Consider the following 21,727-nt stretch of genomic DNA (forward strand, 5'->3'; position numbering starts at 1 on the left):
AGTCCAGGTGCCTCCCCCCTACACCCAGCCTTCCTCGGGAGCTAGTGTGTCTCCCTGCAGCACTCAACTTTGGATGCCTTTGAACTCAGGGCTGCGAAGGGCCAAGTACATGGGCTATTTGGCATTTCTCACAGATGACAGTTATATTTCCCCTCATTCATCAAGAATCAGCAAGAAACTACTAGGAGTTTTGCTAGAATACCACATCCAGGGGCTGCAGAAGTGGTCTGGGGTCAGAAAAAGAAGAGAAGGCATTCTGAACTTCCTATATGTGAAGAATCGGGGCGCCAGCCAAGCAACCTCGAGGGGCCCGTGGCCAGGGTGATGGATTTATACATCCTGCTCTGGAGGTGGGCTTCCTGAGCCTCTGCTTTCTAGGGGTTCAGTGCTGCCCGAGTGCAAGCACAGTGTCGAGAAACAAAAGATTTAAGGAGCGGGCAGAAGAGGAATGGACAGCCCGGGAGGGAGAGGCTTTGGTTGTGCTGCCAAAAGCGGGAAGAGTCAGGGAAGCGGAGACACGAGGAAGGCCCAGGCTGCTTGCCCGGGAGATGGTGATCATGGAAGCTGACACCCAGCCTGACCTTGTGCCAAGCGCTTTCCCTGTGAGCAGGAAGTACAGAGACAGAGTTCCCACATACACACCCAACCCCACTGACATCCATCACCCAAAGCCCAAAGTGGACATTAGGGTTCCCTCTTGTGTTGGACAGTCTGTGGGTCTGACAAATATGTAACGATGTGTACCTACCATTATAGTGTCATACATATGTTCGTTGTTTTCTTACAGAAAATTTCAAACATCCCTCAAAGTAGAATAGTATAAGTGAACCCCAGTGTCCCCATCAGGCTACCACAGTGATCAAATGAAACGGAACCTCACTGAAGGTCTGTACTGCAAGGCTGGGAGGCATGTAGACCCCACTGTACCTCTCAAACAGCCACTGTGACTGCCTGACCATCCCCACACATTCACCAAGGACCCGCCCTGGGCCGGGCAGTTGCATGCTGGCAACGTGGGCATGAGCCCCAGTGATAGCCTCTAACTCCTCAGGGGGCTGTGCCCGCACTGGGGGTCGCCAGAGTCACATGGATGGAAACAGCGGGCCAGCTTTATCCCCCACTTGGCCTCACACACATTCGGAAGCGGATGGCGGTGTGGAGCGCAGTCCTGCCCTTTATGAGTTATGACATCCTCGGTTCCAAGTGCCAGAATCCCAACTCAAACTGGCAGAAGCAAAAATAAGTAAGTTATGACAGGAGGGAGACTTATTGCTCCTGTGATGCACCCCAAAGCCCCTGGGGACTCGAGCTCCAATGTCATGGGCTCTCTCCATCTCTTGGCTGTTTGTCTCTGTATAATTCCTTTTCAAATATGCTGTATCCCCAACATAAGGGGAGCAATCATAGAGGTCCCAGTTTAGCAACCTCAGCCTAAAGAGCTCCCACCTTCCCAGTAGTTCCAGTACAAGTCCCTGGGGACTAACTCTCATTGGTCCAGACGGGATTATGGGTTTATCCTTGCATCAGTCTATGTGGCTCTGATGTGCCCACCCCAGAGGCCACAGTACGGGGTCACCCACATGCAAACCTTGTGTACGGAGTGGAGGAGAGGTGGTTCCCCCAAAGGAAATTGAGGGGCTGTAACCTAAGGCTGGGCAGGCACTATACTTCCCTGTAAATACTACATGCATCCCATCCTGTGCTGGTATAGAACATGCCTTCCATGCATACCTGTTCGCCACATAGTATTCCTGGAGGCCCCTGCCAGGACAGCAGGGGGTAGGCACTCCTCATGGTCACCAGCGTGACCCTATTACGTAGTCCTGTGGCAGCTCGCCCATCTGCAGTGCACGTATGTTGCTTGGGCTGTCACTATCATTTGTTTAATCTGTTCTCTCAGTCCAGTGACTTCTTTTGAAACTAGATATCTTTGACTTTTTTTGTAGAGTCCTTCCTCCTCTTCTTGGGTAAATTATTAATTTGGTAAATAAACTATGAACATTCTCTTGCCTTTAATTTAGCTATCCCTTTTGCCTGCAGAGAAGGCCTCCAAATTCCCTCATGTCAGACACCCCAGCAGCCCACTCTGGCTTCTTAGGGAAGTGACTGACGATGACGGGCAGCAGCCTTCTGGCTGCATTTGCTCTCCTTGACCTGACAGCAATTCCCATTCGGTTGGAATATAAAAACACAGGTTTCCTTCACGGGGCACATCTTTTAGGTTTTCCGTCCCTGGTTCTTCCCCTGGACACATTCCCCTCCTCCCGCTGGCCAGCTTTACCCTGTCCTCGGACAGCCCTAACCCCACCGCCCTTTTGCAGACTCCAGTCTTCAATGCAGCTGTGCCAAGGCCAGCCCTCTCACTTGTGCCAGCCTGCTTCTATCAGGACCCCTCAACCCCATTTGAGCGGGACAGTGCCAATGTTCCAGGACACTAGGTCCACACACACACAAACAGCCTACGCCTCCTCTGAGGCTAAAGAACAGCCTAGAGCTATGACTTCTGAGTGTGTTTGATCACTGACATAAATCAAACCCTCCTAAGTGTGCATACCCACCATGTGTATATCTGCTTATGTATCATAAGCATGTACGAATCTGAACTTTATAAAACACAAATATAAATTTTAAAATAAAATGTATTTAAATAAGTTTAATAGGTTTTTATTAAAATTACTATTTATTTGAAAAAAATAAAAGTAGAGACGATGTTTTTTAAGACATTCTCAACGATGTGTCTGTTTTGTGCACCTCACGGGGGTAAGTCCCTGCAACTTTAGGGACCGGTGGCCTCCATCACAGCCGTGACAGCAGGTTCTTCCCGAGCAGTGAGTATCCACTGACCCACTGGCAGACTGAATGCAAATGCCCCTCCACTCTCCGCTGGCTCACTGTCGTCCCATGTCCTGTGCACACCCTCACCACCTTTCTGCCCATCCGTATGCCATCTATTTGCATTCCTCTTCTGAGAAGCCTCCGGACCTTGTTGGTGGCGCCAAGTAGTTTTGAAAGGTGGACAAGTCCACTGATGTTCCACAGTGTGCAAATAGGCGCTTGGTCTATTCTTGAACGAAGGGAGGTGGAACCAGGCCGAGCCGGGGACCCAGAGTCCGGCTTGGTCAGACCCGGCCCTCGGGCCCCGGGGCTGGGCCCCCGGAAACGTGACCGAAACCCTGAGTCCGGGCATCCCAGCTCTGCTAACGGCTAAGCCTGTGTCCCACTGCCCCCAGAGGTCGCAGAATGTTTGGGAATGACTGGGGCCCCTACCCGGAGCCGGTCACCCCAGCGGCGGCAATCACAGAAGACTCGGACCCACAGCTCCAGCACTACAAGAAGCCGCGCCCAGCGCCGACCAACAGCGACCCGGAAGGTGTCCAGGCTCGTGTGCTTGCGCCAGCCTGTCGCTCCCAGACCCGTCACATCCGGTTGTAACCGGCCACAGCCGCCTCGGGTTAGCCGGCGGCCGCGGTGGAGGCGGAGCGCGCGCGCGAGGCGGGGCTGAAGGTGGGGCCGAAGGCGAGTGGGGCGGGGCCCCAGCGGGCCGAGCTCGCAAGCGTCCGCCGGCCCGGCAGGCGCTGGCGCCCGCGCCGAGCTCCGGGGCTGTAGCGGCAGGTGAGAGCCTCGGGCCGGAAAGGGCGGGCGGACAGCGGCCTCTGGCCCCGGCCCGGCTCCGTGTTCGCCCGGGCGGGCGGCCAGGCCCGGTGTGGAAGGGCCGCCGCCCGTGTTGGTGAGGCCTGGCGCGATCGCGGGGCCTGTGAATGACGTGAGGACTCCCCCGCTGCAACCCCGGGACCGCCGGGCGGGTCGCTGGTGTGTCAGCTGCGGGGCGGCAGCGGGAGCCCGGCAACGGTGCGCCTTCCCTTCCCTCCCTCACTCCCGGGTTCGCGCCGAGCTCTGCTGGTGACCAATCCGACAACTTCCCGACTCCCAGGTAGGGAGGAGCCCCGGGTCAGCTCTGACGACTGCCCTAACACCGAACAGTCGGCCGGTGTGGAGAAAGCGGCCGGCCCGGGGTTCTCTTCCCTGCCTTGGGGTGCATCTGTTCAAAGTCTTCCAAACCTTCAAGCAGAAATGGTGTGGGATCTGGGCCAGACCCCTCGTGCAGTGACTCAAAGCCGCCAGCTGTACTGGAAAGACAGGGTGAATGGCCCTTAGCCTCCTCTCCCTTCTGAACTGATTCACGCCACCACGGTGGCTGCAGTCCCGTGTGCCTTCGTCTTTTCCCTGTGACTCCCCTCCACTTTGCTCCTCATACTCCCTCTGCTTTTCCTGCCTCCCTCTTCAGCGGTGGGACACAAGGCTGGATCAAAGCCTCCAGGGTAAGTGACCCACACTCCAAACCAGCAGAGGCCATGGCATCCCAGGGGGGTAGAGAGGAACCTTTCCCACAGATGAGCCTTTTGCTTAACCTGCCCTCCACCTACTGCTCTTGCTCCCCAGTCTCCGAGGAGGGAGCCCAGGGCCAAAGACTGATAGGATCTATCGAGGCGGGGGGCCTCTGCCAGGACTGGGACACTGCAGGGCATGAGGCAACCAACAGCAGTGATGAAAAACCATTGTGTCCCCATCCTAGTTGCCCCAGTTCCAGCAGGGGATGTGACAATAGGGCGGAGGCCGGCCAAATTGAGAAGTAGAAAGAGGCGAACCTCCTCTTCATCCCGAGGCCCCCCTCCTTCCTAGAATCATTCATAGTCCCACTGGGAGTTCCAGGCTCTGGTAGGATTGCATGTGGGCCTGGGGAGGAGCCCCTGGACTCCAAGCAAAGCCTCTCAGATGTGACACAGTGGCTGTAGGAGCTCCAGTTCCGGGACCGCCAGAGGAGTGGGAACTGACAAAAGGAGAAGCAGCCCCCCAGCAGACACGTGGCCCTGTCAGACCCCCTCTTGCTGCCCTTTCCAGCAACTTCCCTGCTCCCTCCCCCAGGACCCCAATCACACTGCTGGCAGCAGGTAGGGTAGGCCAGGTAGCCACAGCTGCATGTCAGTGGTGGACATCAGCCTTTGGCCTGATGGCCCCCACTGCCCACACCACTTTGCTGGTCGCTTTCTGCCCGAGGATGACACTTAGCCACCCTAACCCGCTCTCTAATGGCCTCTTGATCTGGCCTGAGCCCATCTTTCCCATCAGCACCCTTTGCTCTCCTCAGGCTTGTCTCTTTGTCATCGCTGGGCAACCTTTCAGAGATTTCATCCTGGTTGTGGCACTGCTGGATGTGGCTCTGCTGTAGTGTGTCTTGAAGGTGGTGCGGAGCAGGCTAGTGGTGACAGGATCGGGGGTGACTCTCTAGAATCCCTTGATATCAGGACATCTCCAGAGGGTCACCGTGCTGGGGGCAAGCCCAGGGAAGTCAGCAGGTGTAGGCAGGCTGATCGCGAGTTCCTATCTACCTGTAGGTGGCCCCTCTGGGTGAGGGATGGCAAGCTTGAGGCAGGTGTGCTGGGGGAGGGGACAGCCAAATGGCACTCAAGGGCCAGCACTAGGCATTGCCTTTTTGTTTCCAGGCTTGGGGCAGGGGGCCCTGCTGGATCTCTCAGCAGTGAGCTTCCAGGTCCCCACGCTCCTGGGCTTCCTGCTGCTCACCCTCACCAGCCACCTCTCTGTGTGCTTTCTCTCCCCAGGAAGAGCTCTGCCATCAAGGAAGGCAAAACAGGGCCAGGCCCTACCCATGGACCCTTCTCAAGACATCCTGAAGGCACCAGTGGGGCTGCTCTCCTAAGCTGCAAAGGACCTGGGCACACCGTCCTCCGGAAGGAGCCATGGTGTTTCGGAGGGGCAGCTCCCAGTCACGGCCTGGCCTGAGAGGTGGCAGTCGTTGCACAGCCCCCCTGGGCATGCTCAGGGCTGCCGTGCTGCTTGTCAGCCTACCGTGGGGGGCCCAGGGAGCAGCCTGCGCCAACGTCAGCACGGCGCTTGGCCATCCTGGGCCACGGCCAGGGTGCCGCTACTTGAGCATCGGGGATGGTTCCGTGGTGGAGTTCGAATTCCCAGAGAAGAGCGAGGGCATCATTGTGATCTCAAGCCAGTACCCGGGCCAGGGCAACCGGGCAGGGTCCAGCCCGGTGCTGAGCGTCACCTCCCTGGACACCGAGGTGCTGACCATCAAGAATGTGAGTGCCATAACCTGGGGCGGCGGCGGCGGCGGCTTTGTGGTGAGCATCTACTCAGGCCTGTCCGGGCAAGCCCCACTCCACATCCGGCTCATGGATCCCCGTCAGACCCCACCTGTGCTGATCGAGGAGCGGAGAGATTTCTGCATCAAGGTCTTGCCTGCCGAAGATGCCCCCGCCATCCTTGGCGCCGACCAGGTCCACTTCTCCGAGAACCCAATACTCTACCTGCTCCTGCCTCTTATCTTTGTCAACAAGTGTTCATTCGGGTGCAAAGTGGAGCTCAGGGTTCTGAAGGAGCTCCTGCAGAGCCCCCAGCCCATGCTGCTGGGCCTCCTGGGCCAGTTTCTAGTCATGCCCTTCTATGCTTTCCTGATGGCCAAGGTCTTCATGCTGCCCAAGGCCCTTGCTCTGGGTCTCATCATCACCTGCTCGTCGCCTGGCGGTGGCGGGAGCTACCTCTTCAGCCTCCTCCTGGGAGGGGATGTCACCCTGGCCATCTCCATGACTTTCATCTCCACAGTGGCTGCCACTGGCTTACTGCCACTGTCCTCAGCTGTCTACAGCCGCCTGCTGAGTATCCACGAAACACTCCACGTGCCCATCTCCAAGATCCTGGGGAGCCTGCTGTTCGTCGCCATCCCCATCGCAGCAGGCGTGCTGATCAAGTCCAAGCTTCCCAAGCTCTCCCAGCTGTTGCTGCAGGTCATCAAGCCCTTCAGCTTTGTGCTGCTCCTGGGCGGCCTCGTCCTCGCCTACCACATGGGGGTCTTCATCCTGGCAGACGTCAGGCTGCCCATCGTGCTGGTGGGCCTCACTGTGCCCCTGGTTGGCCTGCTGGTAGGCTACTGCCTGGCCACATGCCTAAAGCTGCCAGTGGCCCAACGGCGGACAGTCAGCATTGAGGTAGGGGTACAGAACAGCCTACTGGCCTTGGCCATGCTGCAGCTGTCCCTCCGCCGCCTTCAGGCTGACTACGCCTCCCAGGCCCCCTTCATTGTAGCACTGAGTGGCACCTCAGAGATGCTGGCCTTGGTCATTGGCCACTTCATCTATAGCAGCCTGTTCCCAGTTCCCTGAGGCCCCTGGGTCAAGCTTTGGCCACCCTCAGCCCTTTGCCTCCACCTATTGTCCCCACAGTTCTTGTGTACCAAAGGCCTTTAGTTTTCATGCACTATGCACTCAGAAAAAATCCAGGCTTATTTTTTTTACTGGTTTTTTATTCTCCAGCTTTCAGTGCCAAAGAGGCCTTGCTGATTTAGGTAGGTGGGCACTGCCCAGAAAATATATTTCAATAAAAGAGAGAAGCAAGCTTGGGTCCCTTCTGATCTTTGCCCTTTGGTGTCCGAAGGGTGTGACTGGGTAGGTGTGGGCCAGGGTGGAGGACTGGCTTGGGTGCCACGGTGACTTATGCACACTTTCTCTCTCAGCCCTCCTTCCCCTCCATCCCCTCTCTGTGAGAGGTGGGCCTCTCTGTTCTAGAATGAGCGGTGGGAGGATGAGGACAGAGGCCTGGCTCCCCTGCCTCTTCCCAAGCTCAGCTGGCTTTCCGCCCCCAGACTAGAAAGGAGGGGGCAGAAGGCCCCTGGGCAGTGGGGCAGGCGTGGCAGGGCGGGGCCCTTTGTTGACTCCAGGGAGACGGTGACTTGGCAACTGCCCAGACCTGCTCCACTAACAGGCTGGGAACTCAGGGCGGGCCAGGCCCCAGGCGGGCGAGCGGCCCCCAGACGAAGCCCACTTGGCCCAGCTCAGTCCTCCTACCCATCCTGGCGAGCCCTCCAGCACGGTCGCCAGGGGGGACCTGTCAGCCTGGGGTGTCCCGGTGCGGGTGCGAGGCGGGACAGCGAGGGTGACAGGGAAGGGGCGGGGCGGAGGCGGAGCCAGAGCGACGGGCGCGCCCCTCTCACTGCTTCCGGCGGCGGCGGGCTGTTCCGGCGCGCGCCCGGGGCGGCGGCGGGGACCGTTGGGGTGCACGCCCGCGGGAGTGGACGCCGCGGCCGCCATGCAGCTAACGGTGAAGGCACTCCAGGGCCGCGAGTGCAGCCTGCAGGTAGCGTCGCCGGGTCTCCGCCGCTGGTCCGGCCAGCGCACACCCCCCTCCCCCCACCGGGCGCTGGGCCGGGCCGAGGGCGGGGATGGGGCGGGCGGGCCAGCCGCGCCGGGGAGGCCGAGAGAGCTGCCCTTAGCGGGGGCCGCGGGCTCAACCGCCGCTCCCACCCTCGGCCTGGCCAGGTGTCGGAGGACGAGCTGGTGTCCACGCTGAAACATGTGGTCTCGGAGAAGCTGAACGTCCCGGTGCGCCAGCAGCGGCTGCTGTTCAAGGGCAAGGCCCTGGCAGGTAACGGGGAGAGGAAATACCCAGGGAGCCCCGCAGGAGGTCGGGGGACCGGGTGTCCAGGCCGAGCCAGGGTGCACTGTGATGGATGGGGTGGCAGCGACTTGACCCTCCGGTCGGTGGCAGAACCTCCTGAGCCAGATGCCGCAGCTCTCTGAGTCCACCCCCACTGCTGTGGGTAACGACTTCATCCATCTCTTTTTGGCAGATGGGAAAAGACTCTCCGATTACAGCATTGGGCCCAATTCCAAGCTCAACCTAGTGGTCAAACCTCTGGAGAAGGTGTTACTGGAAGAAAGTACCGCCGCCTGCAGACTGACCGAGGCCCCACCCCCACGTCCACCGGCCTGGCAGCTGATTGCCAAAGTTTTGGCCCGCCACTTCAGTGCTGCAGATGCCAGCAGAGTCCTGGATCAACTACAGAGGGTGAGAAGGCTAGCCTGGGCTGGCCCCTCCTGCCCCAGCTGCTCCCAGCCCTGGCCTCTGCCCTTGTGTGCCCCCACTGGCAATCCCTGAATCCTCTGGCCTTCTCTTCTCAGGATTATGAGAGGTCCCTCAGCCGCCTGACCCTGGATGACATCGAACGTTTAGCTAGCCGCTTCCTGCACCCCGAAGTCACTGAAGCTGTGGAGAAGGGATTCTCCAAATAGGATTCATGGAGTATGGGGATGAGCCCAGCCAGGCTGCAAGCTGCATGTAGCATTAAATGTGTTCTCATGTTGCAATTTGGCTCATAATAATAATAGCTGGCAGGTAACCAGGTACCTGTACCCAGCTCTTGCTAGGTGCCAGGCACCACTCAAAGCACTTGACCTGGGTTTGCTCCCACACCTCGCACAGAAGGTGAGATCGCCGAGGTTCCTGGCAGTGAAGTGGGGGAGCCAGAATCCGAGTCCATCCGGCTTCTAGAAGTGCCTCAGGATGAGGAGAGAGGGGCTGTTCAGAAGGTTCTGAGGGATGGGCTTTGACATTTCGTGTTAAGCCCACTGAGAATAAACCCTCAAGTGACTCCTTTCCAGACCTCTGGCAGGTCCAGCATTGGCAGGAAGCCAAGTGACAGCCAGCCCTGGGCCCCTCAGCTGCTGCAACCCGTGTGCACTCGACGTGGGAAAGGTTGGGGAGTCGGGGATGAACGTCGCCCAGCTCTGTGGTGTGACCTCAGGCAAGTCCCTGTGCCACGTGCGTCCCCAGTCATTGACTCTGCCCAGTGAGGGCCACTCCTTAAACCTCATTCAATTTCCTTCATCCTTACCCCAGCCCTGGGGGGTGGGGGTCTGCAGCAGTCTTCCCCTTTGTGTTCTCCAAACAAACTGAGGCCAAAAGCCAATCAGTGACCACTGTGGCCCAGAAGTGTGGTGTCCTGGCCCTTCCTGTCACAGCTCTTCCCTGGGTACCCCCTCTGCTTCTCTCCCTGTGGACGCGGGCAGTTCTTGCTCTTTAGGGATGGTGGGTGAAGTGCCAGAGCCAGGCCCCAACACCATGCACTCACCCGCAGTGTGGAAGCGGACCCTCCCTGGCCACAAGTGCACAGGAACTTTTCACCTTGTACGCCCCTCACTGCCTGAGAAGAAACCTTGGGATACCAGGGAGGGGGCAGAAGCAGAGGCTGGTGACATTGGTCATCCCACCCTGCCTGGTGTGGGCACTAGACATCATCCAAGCACCTGCTCCTTGGAAGGGGGCACCCAGGGCAGCCAAGGCTGGAAGGAAGCCACGTGCACAGGAGGACGCTCCAGCCCCGCCACCCTCCCTGCGTGAGGCCCTCCTGCCTGGGCCTCGTGGGGCAAACGCTGGGTCCCTGGGCTGGGAAGACAGACAGAGGCTCAATGGATGAAGGCTTTGAAGAGCAGACAGAAGCCCCTGGCCCCACCTGAGAGCTGGGAACAAACAGCAGGGCCAGCTTAGGAGCCTGTGTCGTCTGGCAGCTCATGTGACAGACTTGCCAATGCTCTCATTTATATTGAGTCAGGAAGTTTATGTTGAAATTTTAAATAGCACTAAAGGTGAATGTGAGACTTTGATCCAAAAAGAACTATTAGCTAGGCTGCTTTTGGTTTCCAATAACTGGTTTAACCATAAAGGAAATTGGTTTAAACAATAAAGGAAACTTACCGGTTTACAAAACTGAGAAGTCCAGGGGTATTGGCAGCAGATGAACAATTTTACCAAATACCCAGTTTCTTCCTACCTCCCCTCTGCACTCTGCAGTGTCTGCTTCATCCCAGGCCGCCGCCTCAGGATCAAAAGATGGCTGCCTTCCGCTTCCACCGAATCCCTCATTCACAGCCAGCAAGGAGCACCTTCCAACAAGGAGCACCTTCGCACCCTGTAGTATAGCTTCTTTCTCACACTTCTTTCCCACCTCCAGCAAATAAATGCTGTCCTCTCATTGGTCAGTACTGGGTCGTGCCTCCAATCATTTTGGCCGGGGTGAGCTGGATGGTGGGATGCCAGCGCCCTGGACATCTGTGGGCTGTGGGAGGGAGAGGGTCATTCTCAACTAAAGCCAGGTTCTTGGAGAGAGCTGAACAGTGGCCCCAAACAGCAACTGTCCACTGCAGGGGAGTGACATATGCAGATGCACATTTCAGATAGACCCTAGAGATGGTCGCTGTTGAGTCCCTTGGGCCAGTGGCTCCCGGCTTGGGGGTGGCAGAATCATCTGGTAGTTAGGAGCCATCTGCTGGGCAGTTGGGCAAGGGGTCAGGAACTGAGCGGGGAGACACGAGTGGAGTCTTCAGGATGTATGATGGGAGCCCCGCTGAAGGAAGCACTGCCTGGGACCCAGGCCCAGTCTGATGCCAGAGCCCTCTACAGCCTTCTACAACGATGGTGGGGAGTTATCTGTAGACAGGACATCCTAGATGCTGTGATGACAGATGAGGTGGCTTCCCAAAGTGGGGGGCATGAAAAGAGAGGGGAGGACTAGGCCTTGGGGATCAACTGAAGATGCAGTAGAGGCCAGGAACACCTGCAGACGAAAGGCCATGGGGAGAGCTCAGAGTCAGAAGCCAAGAATGCCCTCCACATGGGAAGCTGTCCAGTGCTGCCAAGAGGCAAAGTGAGAGCAGGACGGAGCCTCCTCTGCGTTAGTAACAAGTTGGCTGCCGATGTTGTGGGCCAGAAGCAGTTGCAAGGGGAGGGGAGGAGGCGGTGATGGTGACGAGGGAACCGTCAATTCAGAAGCTTGTGTATGGCACAGCAGGGACAGGCAGATGGGGAAGGGAAGGCAGGAGAGGGAGGAAAAGCTGCAGGAGTGAGAGATGGGAGGAGGCCCCGGGGGTTCAGGGCCAGGAGGCTCTGGTCCAGGCCCTGTGCCATCATGACAGGAGACGAGGGACTCCACGTGAGGACGCAGCAACCACAGGCTGCACTCCACCTTAGCCTCTGGAGTCTGGAGATGGCCCCATGTACACCTGCAGGCCCCAAATGCTGACATCCTGCAACACGCAGCAAAATGTTTTTCTGCAGTCCCTTTGTACCAAGTGGCAACCCAGGAGGGCGTGCCTCCCTGTCCTCTGCCCACTGTGGGGCCCTGACACCCATTGCCTCGAGGAGGGGCCTTGAGCAGTCCTTGCCCCCCAGGGACATGGTGCAACTTGCAGGCTCTGTTGTGATCGTGATGACACTAGGAGAAGCCAGGAGAAGTGGTGGCCTCTCAGACAGAAATGGTCTGGCACCTGGACTGAGATGCTTGTGGTGCCGTTTCCCAAAGGCCCAGGGAGGGGGGCAGACACAGAGGACAGCAGCATTAGCTTTGGGGTGGGCTTGTTCAGTTGGAAGTGCCCAAGTGACAGATTAGCTGTGCCCACAATTTGCCGACACCTTTCAGGCCTCCCATGCATGCCTGGCCAAAACCAGGCCTTGCCATCTCCTATAGTTTCAGCAGGGGCACTGCTTAGCCAGGACAGGCAGTCCTGAAGCAGATGCAACAGCTGTGGCTAGGCTCAGACTACGAGCTCTGAAAAGCTTGCAGGAGAGACAATGGACCTGTCCACCTCCAGGGCCCAGCTAGAGCTGCCTGCCTCCCTGAGCTCCTGGGAACTTGACCCCCTTCCCACCCTCTCGGGGTAACCAAATGACTCTGGCATTCCTTATCCCTTGCTGTCTTCTGTACTCACTCTCCTGCTTTTTCTTCCACTTCATTGCTCCTTCCTTCTCTGGCTCCTTTGCTGGTTCTTCCCCTGTCCAACCCCACATACACACATACATCACCTCTTAATGTCGGGGGGCTCCAGGGCTGTCATGCAGGGACTCTGCTCCCGCTCCCCGCACAAGAACGCAGGATATGGTGAGGCCAAAAAGGACCACCCACGGAGCCATAGATAGAGGAGTCAGACCACTATATACTCTCTGGCAGCTGGGTTGGAGACACAGGGAGCAAACATCTGCTAGCACCCCTAACAAGGGCTCTTCCTGCACCCCAGTCTCACTGGCGGCTGGGCAAGACACATGAAGTAGGATCCACATGATCCGCAACCTACTGTCCGCTTCTCTGCCTGCCAACCAACCAACCAACCTAGCCACGGTAGCTATATCAGTGGCTAATGGCTAACTGGCCACAGCTGATGGCCGTCTACTACCCAAGCCAGCACCTTTCCAGTGAGGCCGAGAGCCTGGAAACTGCTCTCTGGGACTCTGTCCCCACAAGGGATCTGTCCCTGGAGTCCTTCTCTTCTTTCAGGGGAGCTTGTCCACCTTCACTGCCACGTCTGTGGTGTGATTGTGAGACAGCTCCTGGCTCTCCTGCAGACATCTCATTCACGCTTTTAGCACACATTCACTGAGTGCCTGTCATGTCCCAAATGCTGGCAACACTGGGACTGGAAGACACACTTCCCTTCCTCTTGGCACCCACATTAGCCTGCCTGGATGAATGGCAATGTCACTCAGCCAGGCTTTTAATGACAGGAAGCAGGAAGCTACCTTTGCCTCTCCCAACTCTCCCTTCTCCATAGGCAATCAGGGAACAATATTTTTGGAATAATCCAGAGCTGTTGCCTTGTAGAATGTTCCAGAGTCTGGATTTGCCTGAGTCCTTCCTCATTAGATTCAGCTTAAGCATTTTGACTAGAGCACTGCCAAGGGCGTGCTGTGTCTTTCCCTCCCCCCACCCCCACCATCAGGAGGCACGGGGGTCAGGCTGTCCCACTCTTAGGGGGGCTTTGTTGGTTTGATCGCATGGTCAAGGTGGAGGCTGCCAGGTCTCTCAGTGGCAAAGTTGCATTTTTCCCTTCTTAATGCACAAGTAATCTGGGGTAATACCTTGAGACCCTGTGAATATTCTCTTCCCCAACAGCCTTTATCTAATGGTTTCACCATCCAAAGATGATTCTTCCCTGAATAAATTGCATTGGTAGCTGCAAATGATGGTTTTCTGATTCTTTCTTTCTACAATTATTAGTTGGCATTTCTCCTTTTTCCCTGCTCTCTTTGCTCAGTTATCACAGTTATCACAGTGGATGTATTATTATTATTATTATTCAACAACTTAGAATCCAAGAGTGTCATTTTAGGGGGCAGTTTTTATTGGACTATAGCATGCGTACAGTAATGTACATAAATCATCACTTTACAGCTTGATGGATTTTTAAAGTGAATACACCTATGTATCTATCCTCTCCAGATCGAAATACAGAATATTGCCAGTACTCCAGCACCTTCCCCAGTGCCCCCTTCCAGTCATACTCCTCTCCAAAAGGTTTAATATCCTTTTGGATGCTCAAATTGTTCTAGCTTTGGTTCTTCCTGGTTGACAACTATGTCCCTTTGACATGCCAAGTTTTTAAAGCACTTCCTTACTTTCTGGTCAGGCCATGGCACTGTTGGGGAGGCTCAATTTGATCACGTGGTCAAGGTGCAGGCTGCCTTGACCACGTGATCAACTCCTAAGAGTGAGGTACTCCAGGCTCATCTTGTGGTTTTTCCTGTCCCAGCCCTGGAATCAGCCATTTCTCCGAGAAGGTCTGGTTCCTTTTAGTGGAGAATGTCATCGTGGACCCAAGGTCTGCGCGCAGGGTGTGCTCATTGCTATCAGGGTGTCATTGCTTCTAGACTCTTTCAGTGGACAAAACTAGGAAATATATTTTTAAGAGTTCATACTGCAATCCCCAATTTCAATCCAGTGTCACAGTTCTTTGTCGCCTTCCCTTATTCCACAGTGAGAATTCTCATTCCCGACAGCATAGATATATTTACTCATTTGCTCTAACAGATAGAGTCTGTCTTAAAGTACCCCCAAAATACTTTGAGTCACCTCATCACTACCGTTGCCAACAACAAACATCTTAAGAGTAAGGCCAGTGACTTTTGTCCTTAGAATACATCCCGTGAAGGGAGTACAGTCAGACTGCTGAGTTTAAAAGGCACCCGAATTATTTTCTCTGTATGGTTTTGTTATAAATTTGATATTCAGTTAGCCTCATTTGTTTTTGTTTTTATTCAATTTTAGCATTTGATCTTTTTCACTCTTTCAAACATATTTTTGGACATATAAAATATTACATGGTTCAAAGTCAAAACTACAGAAAAAGGTATATTCCAAGAAATGCTATACCCATGTCAACCTCCTCCAGGTGACCATTTTCATTAGTTTGGGGTATCTCCTTCTTGTGTCTTTTTCCCAATGAGTATTTGTGTCTGAGAGTGCGTGTGTGTCCATGAGTGTGTGTGTCCTTTGCACTCTGCTTTTTTCACATAACAATGTATCCTGCAAATCATTTCACTTTCTCATTAGAGGTTTTCGTTCTTCTTTTCTTTCCATTGCTGCTTAGGACTATTGCATGAAGGTGCCATAGTTTATTTCACCAATTCCCTGCTGGTGGACATGTACATTGTGTCCAATAACTTTCTGTTACCGATTAGGTTATAATGAGTAACATTGTACATATGTTGTTTCCTATTTGTGAAGTAACTTCCTACCTGCAGATTGCTGGGTCCATGACAGCGATCGAGTTTTGTACTTAGTAATACTCTGTTTTATTCAACAAGCAACAAACCACCTATTGCATAAACTGCACTGAACAAAAAAAATAAAGGTACTAGAGATGGTATATCAACAATATAGAAGTGAACAAAACAAGGTTATAATTTCAGATTATTAGAAATGCTATGCAGCATATTAAAGTGGGCAAATGTGATGAAGCATGCCTGGGGGTAGTATGTTAGACTGGTGACCCAGAAGTCCTCTCAGAGGTGACATTGGAGCCAAGATCCTAATGACAAGAAAGAGCCAGCCATGGGAAAGTTTGGGGATAGTCTTCCAAACAGAAGAGTAAGTGCAAAGGACTGGGGGTGGGTCACCTCTGGTCAGGAGTACAGAAAACCCTCAGAGGTTGCAGAGAATGAGGAAGCAGGCAGGTGAGGGTAGAGTGTGGAGGAGCTGGCAGCCAGGTCACCCAGGGCTTTTATAAGTGTGGATCCTAACAAGATACCTACTAAGAAGGGATCTTAGTGGATAACTGGGTTCAAAAAACAACAACAACAAAAACAAAAACAAACAAAAAAATCAAACAGAGCCTAGCAGCTATTTCTAAACAGGGGCCTCTCATGCAAGCCCTGCTTTGGGAGACGCCTACACTGAACTGCCTGCCTGTACTGTGTTCCTGCCATCTGAGCCAACCCTTATAAAGTAGTTCCTGGAATCCTATTTCAACGAATAAGACTGAAACTTTCCCCATCCAACCAGAGCTGTGTAACTACACCCTCATCAGCATCTTCACCCACCAATCAGAGAAGCTCCATTCTAACCAATCATGACAGTACTTTTTGGACCAATCAAACTGTGAGGAATTGGAGTGTCATTTGCATGAGGATGGACCAATCAGGGACCAGGGGCAAGACTTACTTCTGTCTTGGAGAGTGCACTTTCCCTTTACACAGAAGACTGAAGAGTGTTTCCCAGGCTGGAGCTGAAACACTGAAGACCAAATACACAAGAAGTCTCAGCGGACCAGAGCGGAGAAGAGCAAGGGCAGAGTGGAGCAGACTGGAGTGGAGCAGAGCACAGCTGTCTAGCTGGAGATGGCCCTCACCCTGGGGCTGCCTTGCCCCAGAGCCACCTCACAGCCATGCTGTTCCACAGCTGTGTTGTCTCATAATTGAGCTGTAACACTATTGAACATTCTCACAGCTGGGCTGTGTCACAATTAAGCTTTTTGTGCTGAATACATTGTCCTTCACTACATCCCAAACTGGGGATTCCAGGTGATGTTGAATTGGCGCCAACAACCATCAGTTGACATAAGCTACAGCAAAGAGGTTAGATTTGATTCCAAGGGCAATGGGAAATTGTTTTAGGATTTTAAGCAGGGATGTGAAATGATGTGATTTATACTAAAAATCAAGACCTGATTCTTCTGTGTGGAGAACAGGCTCTAGAGGAGCAAGTGTAGAAGAAAACCAGATAGGAAGCTGTTCAGGGAGAGATGGTGGCTTCCACTGGAGACTAGCGATGGAGCAGTAGAGAAAGTGGACTGATTAGGGGCTGTTTTGAGCGGGAGATCCAACAAGATTTGATGATATAGCTCAGCTTTATGTCCTTCCTTATAATTACAAAAGAGGAAAATAGAAAACTACCATGACAACCACTGTCAGAAATTTCATGTCACTTTAAGAACTTATTTTTGATTAAAAATGTCATATAAGGTCATCGTCAAAAATTTGCAGGCAAACACAAGATGGCAGTTATAATCCAGTGTGCCGTCACACAGTGGTAGTGAGTATTTACATTTTGGTGTATTGTTCTAAGTTTCAGTGCATGTATACGGTAATTTACTAAATTGGGATTTTAGTGATTTTGGTTCTGCATCCTGATTTTTCACAGATGACATTAGCCCTGTTCGCACTGCCACTACTTTATCTCAGGTCCCTATTGTTTCCCTCCTTGCCTCTGTGTGGGTCTCCCTGCTGTCAGGCTTGACCTTCTCACCGCCCACTTCGTTTCTAAAAATGCAGATATGATTGGGCCGTCGTCCCCTTTAAAGCCTCCTTTGGTTTCCCCATTTAAATTGGCAATGGGGGTGGGATGCAGAACACCATCCCTTGTGGGTTACCGGACCTCACCTCCCTCCACAAATCACTGCAAGTACGTTGAGCCACATCTCTTGGGGACATTGGGCCCAAGGAAGAGACAGGGCGGGAAAGCAGCCACCTGTGTGGTGCCTCACACGAGGTGGGTGGAGGGGGCTAAGGCAAGACGGGTTAGGCGGGCACACTGGGGGCCACATGTTGCTCTTAGGGGCAGAGCTTCATGAGGGAGGGCTCATTGGCTAGGCCACCACAGGGTCTCCCGGGGCCCACGGGCTGCCGGGAACTCACCACACACCCGGAGTCCTTACTAGGGCCCAGTGGCGGCAGGCCTCCTGGTCGGAGTCAGGGCGAAGGGGCAGAGCTTCGGAAAGGAGCCGCAGTTCCTCAGCCTCCCGCGGAGAGCGCAGTCAGTCGGTTAGACCAGCTCTCCGAGGGCGGGGTCGAAGGCGGAGCGCCGCGGCCATGCAGCGGGCGGCAGACGCAGGCTGCAGCGGAGGGGAAGGCCAGGGAGGCCCCGGCAGTGCGGCCACGGCGGCCCCAGCGTCTGGCGGAGCTCCTCGAGTCTTGCGAGCACAGCATGGCCCAGAGCCGGGCGGAGACGCAGCGTCCACGGCCAGAAGACCGGGAAACCGACTACATACATTGTATCCTACCCGAAGGGACAGCGGGGAATACGCTGGGGGCTGTCTGCGGGGAGGGGGGCGTTGGGTGCAGAGGGACGGACGCGGCGGGTGTGGAAAGGGGAACAGAAGGAACCAGGGGCAGCCTGGGGGTATACAGGCCAGGAGGAGTCTGGAGGATAAGAAATGAGAGCAGGTGGGGAACGGGGTGGCTGGGGGCGGGGATTAGGGCCTGGGGTGCCCTGGGAGTGCTGGAGGCAGTCCTGAAGGGAGTGAGACTAGTCAAGGTGGCCAGAGAAGGTACCCGAGGCACAAAGTCTCTGTGGATGGTGCCTTGACACAATTTCCAGCGCCCTCAGTGTGCCTTTCCCGTCCCCCTTGGAGGCTGACATCGCCTGTGGGTCTCTGGCCCCAGATGCGGAACCCCACCCAGGGGCGGTTCGGAAGGAGCTCACAGTGAGCGGCAGCGTCCTAGCGGTGTAAGCTCTAGGAGGGTCAGGAGGTGGGGGGTGGCAGGGCCAGTCTCTACCGAGAGGCGCTTTATGGGAGAGGTGGAGACACTCAAGGGTTAGGTCTAGGGGAGGGACTTGGTGCAGTCTAAGGGGGAGGTGTCGTAATGGAGACGGCAAAGGGTTCAGATGCCTGAGGGGCAGAGCAAGGATGGGGAGGGGTCACCACCTCTAACTTGATTTTCTTTTTTCCTCACATTTAGCCGCTGGAGAGCTGATGATTCTCGCCTCCTCCGAATATCCATCATCAACTTTCTTGACCAGCTTTCCCTGGTGATGCGGACCATGCAGCGCTTTGGGCCCCCTCTTTCCCGCTAAGCCTGAGCTAGGAAAAGGGGGCTGAGGCCCAACCTTGTGTCCCATCCTAGGCAATGGATCCTTCCTACGACAGCAATTATTGCAGTAGTTGCCACTTTATCATGGAGCCCTAAATCTTTTGCCTGTACCGGCCCTTGGACACTGGGGGTTCACTTCATTTGTTTGGTCCTTACTGCAGACAACAACTGAGCTACTATTCCATGTCTGATTTTCTTTTAAACTACAGCACCTAATATTCTTGCCTTTGTCCCAGGGTTGGAGGAGAGGTCTGGGATTCAGATATTCAAGCACTACCAGGTAACTGAAGACAGTTTAGGAAATGGAAGATGGGTCCTGTCGTTCAGTATTAACTACTGTCAACATTTTGGAATCTTTCCTTAGTTTTAAACCTGTATTTTATATAGTAAATGTATAACAATAATACATAATGTATAATATTTTGTATTTTTACTGATATTTTTAATCTAACATGAACGTTTCCACTAAAAATTCTTCAAAAGCATTATTGAATGGAGGCATAAAAGATACATTATAATGTAATTATTGGCCATTTAAATTACTGTGTTTCCCGAACATAAGACCTAGCCAGACAATCAGCTCTAATGTGTCTTTTGGAGCAAAAATTAATATAAGACCCTGTCTTTATATTATATTATATTATATTATATTATATTATATTATATTATATTACATTACATTACATTACGTTACATTATATTATATTATATTATTATATTAAAGACCCAGTCTTATTTTACTATAAGACAGGGTCTTATATTAATTTTTGCTCCAAAAGACACAGTAGAGCTGATTGTCCAGCTTGGTCTTATTTTCAGGAAAACTGTATTTTCAATTTTTTTGTCCTATTATAGGTAATGGATGAGTCAATGGAATTCTTGCATATAAATCTTTACATGATTGTTTCCATAAGATGGATTCCAAGAGGTAGATTTACTGCGTTAAATATTTATGATTTATTTTTTAAAGCTGTCAATCTACAGTGCAGAATTGCTCTCCAGAAAATGTACCCTCCCACCAGAATGCTGGTTTCCCACTTCCTTGCCACTGCTGGGTCTCCTTGGCAAATATTTTTAAAAACTTAGTTTGCATGAGAAGAGCAAACAACCCAGATATACTAGAGTCAGAGCCTTGTGGGCTGACTGGCAGTGTGTCAGGTCAGTGAAGAAAAGTGCTGGGACAATTGGTTAAGCCTTTCGTTGGAAGGAATGAGCTCCCTATAAAATACATTGCATTGCTTGCTAAATTTACTTATTCTAGCAGCTCCTTTATAAGTGCCGTCAGATTTTCTCCAAGATGATCATGTTTTCTCAGAATAAAGGCAATTTTACTTCCTTTTCAATTTGGATGCCTTTTATTGGTTAGTATCTTTTCTCGTTATGGCGTTGGATTCTCCTGCTTCTCTCCATGCCTGGTAATTTTAGATTGGATGCCAGACATGATTTTCCCTTGGGGGCTGGATATCTTTGTAGGCCTAGACATATATTTTGAGCTTTGTTCTGGATGCTGGAAACAGTCGGATCCTTTAGAGTCTGGCTCTGAAGGTTTGCTGCGTGGGCCCTTTCAGTGTGGGAGTCATTTTTTTTTCCCACACGACTGAGGCAAGACCCTTCCTCCTGAGCACCCTGCCCGATGCCTCCCAAATTGTGAGGTTTACCATTCTGTGTGGTCACACAGCAGCCTAGCCGTTTGTCCCCCCCAACCTTTCCCTAAGGAAAGAAGAATTTATGGGACTGTGCCTCTCTGGGATTGAGTTTATAATATCCTGAGTCTCTCCATCTGGTCTTCAAGAGAAGGGTCTGCGGTCAACGACGAGTAAGATTCCTCACGGGTGGGACAACTCAAGCCAGACGGGACCCCGTTGGGACCCCAATGAGCTGTTATAAGAAATAATAGGAGGGAGCCTTGCCCCTCCTTCCTCTTGTTCTTGTGGGAAGCTGCTGCTTGCCTCTGCTGCTCCCTCTCACCTTATTGTGAGACAGGCCCATTAGAGCGATAAGATCAAGCTCTTTCTGCTCAGCTCATGGGACAGTTTCACCCCGAGAGACTCTCTCCCCCAGGGTGGTGCATACCGCACCTTAGTCATCTTGGGACGATATGCTTCGGCTGCTTTGGGACAAATAATTGGGTATTGAAATCATTTTTCTGAAATGGTGTAAGAGTTTCACAGACCCTGCCTCTAATCATGTGATGTGCATTGTTTGTAATCAATAAATACTGTCAGTGACCCAATTCGGGGCTCCAGTCTCTTGAGGCTGCGAGTCCCTTGGTCCTCTGTGATTTAAATATATATGAGTCTCTGTCTCTTTATTATAGTTTAACCCTCGCCGCCTCCCTCGCCTTCCCACAGCTTGTGTTGTGCAGGTCGCAACAATTCTGGCCGGTGGGGACAGCCTCTAGTGCCTGTCCTGCTTGAGCCCTGGGCATCATCCTCTTTCATCCTTTCGGGTGGTCCTTCCCCCGGCCTGGCGTACTTTCCTCACACACCTGTGCAGATCAGTGGTCTGCAGAATTCTCCAGCGGGACCGTCTGCAGGTGTGCAGGGTCCTCTTCCTCTGCCGCTCTCTTCTCTTCCCCCAGAGGTGGAAGCTGAGAATTTCAGGTCCATCTCCTAAACTTGGGGTATCCACTGGGCTCTGCCAGGAAACTCCTCTCCCTCTCCCGACAGTCGGCTGGGGCAAGTGGCTGAACTCTCATTTGCCAGAGATCACCGGTCTTCATTCCCTGATACCCGATTTCTTTACAGCCTATTTCGTATACTTTGTGTGGTTGGGGGTGTCTCTCAAGTAA

General features: G+C 53.5%; 3 protein-coding genes across 3 annotated transcripts; all 3 read left to right on the forward strand.

Moving 5' to 3' along the window:
• The first annotated feature begins 3,531 nt into the window (after positions 1-3,531).
• SLC10A3 (solute carrier family 10 member 3) lies at positions 3,532-7,418 on the forward strand. The gene is made up of 2 exons (XM_033108147.1): positions 3,532-4,319; positions 5,619-7,418. The coding sequence occupies exon 2, from the start codon at positions 5,757-5,759 to the stop codon at positions 7,185-7,187; it is 1,431 nt and encodes a 476-aa protein (XP_032964038.1). The 5' UTR covers positions 3,532-4,319; positions 5,619-5,756; the 3' UTR covers positions 7,188-7,418.
• Positions 7,419-8,000: 582 nt separating this feature from the next.
• Positions 8,001-10,838, forward strand: UBL4A (ubiquitin like 4A). Its single transcript, XM_033108160.1, has 4 exons — positions 8,001-8,157; positions 8,340-8,445; positions 8,651-8,868; positions 8,982-10,838. Exons 1-4 carry the CDS (start codon positions 8,110-8,112, stop codon positions 9,090-9,092), a joined length of 483 nt encoding a protein of 160 aa, XP_032964051.1. The 5' UTR covers positions 8,001-8,109; the 3' UTR covers positions 9,093-10,838.
• A 6,920-nt stretch (positions 10,839-17,758) lies between these two features.
• On the forward strand, positions 17,759-19,559 carry LAGE3 (L antigen family member 3). The gene is made up of 3 exons (XM_033109110.1): positions 17,759-18,116; positions 18,443-18,571; positions 18,805-19,559. The coding sequence occupies exons 1-3, from the start codon at positions 17,935-17,937 to the stop codon at positions 18,917-18,919; spliced, it is 426 nt and encodes a 141-aa protein (XP_032965001.1). The 5' UTR covers positions 17,759-17,934; the 3' UTR covers positions 18,920-19,559.
• The last annotated feature ends 2,168 nt before the right edge of the window (positions 19,560-21,727 follow it).

The sequence above is a fragment of the Rhinolophus ferrumequinum genome, chromosome X, assembly GCF_004115265.2.
Source record: "Rhinolophus ferrumequinum isolate MPI-CBG mRhiFer1 chromosome X, mRhiFer1_v1.p, whole genome shotgun sequence".
Lineage (NCBI taxonomy): Eukaryota > Metazoa > Chordata > Mammalia > Chiroptera > Rhinolophidae > Rhinolophus > Rhinolophus ferrumequinum.

Excerpts from the sequence above, each read along its gene's own strand:
- LAGE3 (XM_033109110.1), top strand. The coding sequence starts at position 17,935 with ATGCAGCGGGCGGCAGACGCAGGCTGCAGCGGAGGGGAAGGCCAGGGA. Across the intron at positions 18,117-18,442 it reads GGAAACCGACTACATACATT|CGCCCTCAGTGTGCCTTTCC; the intron begins GTATCCTACCCG and ends CACAATTTCCAG. Across the intron at positions 18,572-18,804 it reads AGCGGCAGCGTCCTAGCGGT|CCGCTGGAGAGCTGATGATT; the intron begins GTAAGCTCTAGG and ends CCTCACATTTAG.
- SLC10A3 (XM_033108147.1), top strand. The coding sequence starts at position 5,757 with ATGGTGTTTCGGAGGGGCAGCTCCCAGTCACGGCCTGGCCTGAGAGGT.
- UBL4A (XM_033108160.1), top strand. The coding sequence starts at position 8,110 with ATGCAGCTAACGGTGAAGGCACTCCAGGGCCGCGAGTGCAGCCTGCAG. Across the intron at positions 8,158-8,339 it reads GCCGCGAGTGCAGCCTGCAG|GTGTCGGAGGACGAGCTGGT; the intron begins GTAGCGTCGCCG and ends CGGCCTGGCCAG. Across the intron at positions 8,869-8,981 it reads TCCTGGATCAACTACAGAGG|GATTATGAGAGGTCCCTCAG; the intron begins GTGAGAAGGCTA and ends TTCTCTTCTCAG.